Here is a 6,445-nt window from a genome sequence, read left to right as displayed (position 1 = left end):
GTGTGTGTGTGTGTGTGTGTGTGTGTGTGTGTGTGTGTGTGTGTGTGTGTGTGTGTGTGTGTGTTTCAGAATCAGATTTAATAGCGAAGGCATACTGTATCTCGTGATTTTTTTTGCGTTTGTGTTTCACGGAGGCAGAGTGAGTGAGAGAGAGTGCATATGTGCGAGTTAAGAGGGAGAAAGATTGAGATATCGTGCATGTGTGATATTGATTATGTTTCTGTGTTTATGTGAAAAGAAGACAGAGACTGTGGACTTCGTGTGCGATTGAAGGAATTAGTGTGTAGGTAATCTTGTTTCTTTGTGCGTCTATTAGTGGCTATTAGTAGGAATTTCTTTGGCCAGAGGGGAGTGAATCTGTGGAATTCATTGCCACAGACGGCTGAGGAGGCTAAGTCATTGGGAACATTTAAAGCGGATGCTGATAGTTTCTTAATTAGTGATCAAAGGTTACGGGGAGAAGGCAGGAGAGTGGAGTTGAGAGAGACAATAAGTCAGCCATGATGCAATAACAGAGCAGATTCGATGGGCCGAATAGCCTAATTCTGCTCTTATGTTTTATGGTTTTAAGTGGGATTGTCCACAGGACAAAAACATACAAATGAAATTAAGAACAACTTACAGTTTTATTTATTCTGTAAATAAATTAAACTGTTCTGCATCGAAAAGAGGGCCTGTTTTCAGTGAAGTAATTCCATGTCGTCACCCCTACATAAATTATTTTGATAGTATCCAGTGATAACGTCATGGCTCGTTGCATTGAATTATTCGGATTATGATTCTATTTTGATAAACTACATGGAACACACGATTACCGTCAAGAGAATTGTCTTTTCATTCTCTTTCAGTTGTGCCTGGGTTGAGTGGATTGTGTTACAACGTACAGCAATTCATACCGTTATTTAAACTGCAGCGCAAACAACCATAACGTTAAAAAATAATTACCCAAGGTTGGGATATCCCTGGTACTCTCTGATGCAAAGTACAACGACACTTGAGTAGGCGGACGCTTTGTTTTAAAAAAAATCTATTATGACTGAGTTTCAAATAATTCTTTTGGGAGCAGGCGTATCGATTTTACTGATAAGGAGTGGAACCTTTAAAAGGCTTGCCTCCGCTATCTCTATTCAGTGCAAAAGGAGAGATCAGACACACAGGAGTTTGCCTTTTGCAGGATTGAGGTTACCGAGGATATCCATCGGCTTGATGGACCATCTCGCTATGTGGCCGACTGCGCGCAGACTGTGCGCCGTTCTTGCGGTGATCCAGCTGCACTTCGCCGCGCTGGGGGTGTCTGTGCCTGTACCTGACGCGGGGCCACACGTGAACTCCGGCTGGGATCAGACCATTAGGTTCATGCACCTGTACACCACTCAGGCCAAAGGCGGTTTTCTCAGTTATCACCTCCAAATTAATGACGACGGCACTGTGGACGGCAGTCGCGAACGGAGCTTGCACAGTAAGTACACATTCGTTATAACAAACTCACCCAGGGAGTTTTATACCTTAACATTATTATTCAGTGTTATGTGCAAAAACAGATTAAGGCATTGAAAAATGTTGGCATGTTTACACAACTGGGAACGAATCGCAGTACAAGGCAATCGCCCCTTTGAGTGTATAGACGAATTTAGTCTATTTACAAAGCAATCTGGACGCACGTGCTGGTTTGTTTTCCATTTTTTTATGACACGGGGCAATATCCTATGTGCGAATCGTTAAGAGAAAGCGCGGTATGTGGATTAGCAAGGTTGGATTCAGGCGGTGGTGGAGTTTAAAAGGTGTCACTACAGTGGCCTCATTGTTCGAGTCTGTTTCACGGTAAAGGGCTACCTTTCTGTGTGGCGTGTTTGTAAAGCCCGTGTTTTACTGAGGGTGTTTTACTTTGCCGAGGACGGCGGAGATTCTCAACAAGTACTTACGCTGCAGATTTGGTCTAATCAACGAGTTTCCGTCCTTTTTTTTTAACTTTTAGTAGACTCGGATTTAATATAGATCATTGTTTGTGGTTCTGGTACCAACTGGGTCCGCGCCTTGGTTGTGGAGAGCGAGAAGGCGAACGATCGCCCTTCCTTTTCAGTCCTGATGGAGGGTCTCGGCGCGAAACGTCGACTGTTTATATATTTTTATGTGCCGTCTGACCTACTGAGTTCCTCCAGCATTTTGTGCGTGAAGCTAAGCGAAGTGTCGCCGATTGCGGTTATTGCCCGCGGTGAAGCGCCCCTTGTTGACCCGTTCCGATTGTCTTCCAGGTCTCCTTGAGATGAGGTCGGTTGCTCCAGGCGTGGTGGCGATCAAAGGCTATCGCAGCGGCCGCTACCTGTGCATGGAGAGGAACGGAAGACTGCTCGGCTCGGTAAGCGCTCTTATCACCATCGGCTGCACCTTCAACCAATCTGCCCAGCAAGAAGTATATCCCCATCTCACAGGACCTTCGATGCCAAGCAAATCCTCTCCCGCCCAAACCTAAAATTAAGACGGATAGGTCCCTCACAACCACAGAGTTATCACTACACAGACAGGGAGTCCCGGGAGAAAAATACCCCACCTGCGTGACCCTGTCGTTGGATGAAAGCAATGTATAGCGGAGGGATCGATGTGTTGAATGGCATTTTGTGACATTTAATGGTATTTTTTTAAATTGTGGAGTTTGTGGTGTGTGTGTGTGTGTGTGAGAGAGAGAGAGAGAGAGAGAGAGAGAGAGAGAGAGGTAGGTGATGCTGAAACTCCCTCTGCACTCCCTCTGGTATTTATTGCTCCAAACTCTTACCCAAGCGCCTGATTTGACCCCGCGAGCGCCGCGAGTAGGTTTACTGCAAGTTACTAACCTCGCGAGTTCAATGACCGGCCGGTCTGCCACGAGGTAACCTCGGGTGCCGGGTTCGTCGCCTGCGAGCGGCCAATAAATAAATCACTCAGTCACTCCGATTAACCCCCTCCGTTCTCTCTCTCTTTCTCTCTCCCCCTCCCTCCCTCTCTATCACACTCATTCTCTCTTCCTCTTTCACCTCTTCTCTCTGTTCATCTCTCCATCTGTATCTCTTTCACGTTCTGTCTTTCTTTGTCTCTTCCTCTCTGTCTCTCTCTGCTCCCCTCTCTTCCCCTCCTCTCTCTCTCTCTCTCTCTCGCTCTCTCTCGTAATCTCCCTATCTTCCTTATAGCTGTCCTACAACGAAGGAGACTGTTCGTTCGAAGAGCGCTTGCTGTCGGGCACCTATAACGTGTACTGGTCGGAGAAGTACGGAGCTGCCGTGTCCCTGAGCACCAGGAGACTTCGTGGCCACGTTCGTGGGAGGACGTTGCCCCCTCTCTCTCAGTTCTTGCCCATACGGAACACGCCGCCCCTCCCACTGGACTCCGACGACGAATCTTGGCAAATTCCCGAACACCCCTCTTCCTTCGTTCAAGCCAACAGCATGGACCCCCTTGATTTCACGTACGAAGCCACATGAGCGCTCGTCGACTGGCGAAGACGTGACGCCTTGCTGATGGCTGTCTGGTTTGGTTTGACTGTTTAATATTTGCTCCACACTCTGGCCGCAGTGCCTTGCCTTTCCAGGGCCCACAAACCACATTCGGGATTTTAAATCCACGTGAAGTGTGTGGCTGGGAGGCAGCAGCCACGGTTTATAAGGCATTCCTTACACTCTGCTTTTGACTCCCGTACAAGTGAAGTAACTACAACAAGTTCCCCAAACCTCAGGGTTTGCAGTGAGGTACAGTTATAGAGACAAACAGCCTGTAGAGAATGTATTAGAAATAAACACTGGAGGAACTTGGAGGGTCAAACAGCATCTTGCTGAGGGGGAAAGGACAACTGAAAAGATGAGGTTGCGACCTTTCATTTGGACTCTTCCTCCACTGTCCATTTCTCTTTATTGGGTGCTGCCTGACTCATTGATTTCCTGCAGCAGTTTGTTTCCTAGCTTCAAATTCCAGCAATTGGGGTCTCTCATGTTTTCTGGAAAAGAAAGAGTATTTGAAGACGAAGACCGCAAACCTATCCCAAAATTCTTGGGACTCCCAGACCCTTGTCCTCATAGCTGAGATTTGGACTCACCTCAAAGTGCGTTGCCTTTTTGGGAAAAATCTTCACATCAGCTGGGAGAGTAAGTGATCCAGATTAGCCAGCATCCTTTCCCAGACCAACATGCCCCACAATGGAGGCCATACTACACTGGGCCAGCTGTGTTCGGCAGGCCACGTGGTCCTGTCACATGCCCAAGTCCGAAAGCAGACACGCTTATTTCAAACTCTGACTGAGGGAATCGTTTGACAATGTGCTCAGTCTCCTTGGAAACAAAGGTAAAATGCAACCAGTCCACTGAGTCCTGGGAATCCTTGGCCTCAGGCCACTCAAAGCCTGGGAGGATTCGGTCAGGAGCCTCCTTCCAGACACACCCTGATCTACCAATGTGATGTCCATGGGCCCCACTGTGGCCTCAAACATCATCTCACAACCCCACCAAAGTGAAGATGAAGGAAGTCACACCAGTTTCCAGAGGACTGTCTAGGATGATCAAAAAGTCCAACAGTCTCTTTCCCCAAAATCCCTTGGAAGAGGAAGGATTATATAATACAATCTTTAGCTGGAAAACTGATGGTTCAATGTAAGCTCCCCATTATTAGATTGAGGTTGAAGATGCTATTTAAAATTTCTGTGTTAAATGTTCAGGATCTTCCTTTATTCGGTACGTCCTCTATTTAATAAAGCAGCCACTGAGTGTATGTTCATGGTCTTCTGCTGCTGTAGCCCATCCACTTCAAGGTTCAACACGTTGTGCATTCAGGGATGATCTTCTGCACACCACTGTTGTAATGTGTAGTTACCTGAGTTACTGTCACCTTCCTGTCAGCTTGAACCAGTCTGGGCGTTATCTTCTGACTTTCACTCATTAACAAAGTGTTTTTTCCCACAAAACTGCTGTTCTCTGGTTTTCTATGCTTTTTTTTGCACTATTCTCTGTTAACTCTAGAGACTGGTGTGCATGAAAATCCCAAGAAGTCAGCAGTTTCTGAGATAATCAAATCACCCCGTTTAGCACCAGCTATCATTCCATGGTCAAAGTCACAGATCACATGTCTTCCCCCTTCTAATGATTGGTCTGAACAACTGAACCTCTTGATTCTTTTATGCGCTGAGTTGCTGCTTCATGATTAACGGATAAGATATTTGCATTAACGAGCAAATGTACAGATCACCCAATATTTTGGCCAATATATCTCACAGATCATTCCTATTCTGAGAAGGAATAATGTATTACTGAAGAAGCAGAGATAGAAAGCATAGTTTTAAACTCTACCTGATGAGGAAGGTGCTTCCACTTCATTGTCTGTACAGTTTATACCAGTCCACCTGTTAGGAGATGGTATTTGTTAATTAAAACTTGTCACTAGTTAACATCGCTTTTCTTTAGCAAGGTAATGGGGCCAGCTTCTACAGCTGATGCACACTGCAATGGATTTTAAGGAGGAAATGTGGGTATCATTCCTAGGGCAATGGCGAAATGGCTTTAAAATTGCAAGTCCACAAAAACTGGAACTACAGCATAAAACCTCAGATGAAATAATGCTTGAATCTGAAGGAAATGTACATGAAATAAATTGATTGTAAATTCATCCAAAGATGCACTTGACCACTACTAAGGTATTTAAGATTAACTTATTGAGTAGTATTTCTTTCTATTTTGTTACTTTATTTATGTATATATATTTATATGTTTTTCCCAATGTTGTGTAATTTGGTTAAGTGAACTGTGTTCATAGAGGGCTAAAGATTTCCATGTCTTGCTTGAGCAATCAGTAAGTAAAAGTAAATCAATCACTTGTAGTTATATGTAAATGTGAGGTGACTGTAAATAATGGACAATTTGGACAGGTGTTTGCTGTTGGATTGAACCCCTCAACATCAATGCTTTCACTTTACACTGCTATTTTTGGACTAAACACAGTATGTTCTTTTTCTGTACTAAAATAAAATGTACATTACATGCCATGAGATGTTGTCCATATTCATTCGATCACATTTGCTTTTATAGATTACAAGTGGCTGCGGTCCATTAAATGTATAGTACTCTCAGTGGCCACTTTATTAGGAATTTCCTATGCCTGTACCTACCTCCTGTACCGAATAAAGTGAGCACTGAGTGTATACAGTATTCAAAGCCTTCTTTTGCTGTGGCCCATCCACTTCAAGCTGCAACATGTTGTACATTCAGAGATGCTCCTCTGCACACCACTGTTGTAACGCATAATTATTTGAATTACTGTCACCTTCCTGTCAGCTTGAATTAGTCTGGCCATTCGCCTCTGATCTCTGTAATTAACAAGGCAATTTCACCCACAGAACTGCCATTCACTGGATTTTTTTTTTGTTTTTTCGCACCATTCTCTGTAAACTTTAGAGATTGTTATGCATGAAAATAATAGGAGATCAGCAGTTTCT

At 44.5% G+C, this 6,445-nt stretch overlaps 1 protein-coding gene across 1 annotated transcript; it reads left to right on the top strand.

Moving 5' to 3' along the window:
- Positions 1-1,160: 1,160 nt before the first annotated feature.
- Positions 1,161-5,992, top strand: fgf19 (fibroblast growth factor 19). Its single transcript, XM_072273185.1, has 3 exons — positions 1,161-1,459; positions 2,253-2,356; positions 3,162-5,992. The coding sequence occupies exons 1-3, from the start codon at positions 1,207-1,209 to the stop codon at positions 3,450-3,452; spliced, it is 648 nt and encodes a 215-aa protein (XP_072129286.1). The 5' UTR covers positions 1,161-1,206; the 3' UTR covers positions 3,453-5,992.
- The last annotated feature ends 453 nt before the right edge of the window (positions 5,993-6,445 follow it).

The sequence above is a fragment of the Mobula birostris genome, chromosome 11 (genome assembly GCF_030028105.1).
Source record: "Mobula birostris isolate sMobBir1 chromosome 11, sMobBir1.hap1, whole genome shotgun sequence".
Classification (NCBI taxonomy): Eukaryota; Metazoa; Chordata; class Chondrichthyes; order Myliobatiformes; family Myliobatidae; genus Mobula; species Mobula birostris.
The sequence above is the reverse complement of the archived record's forward strand: the minus strand, read 5'-3'. Positions and strand labels throughout refer to the sequence as shown.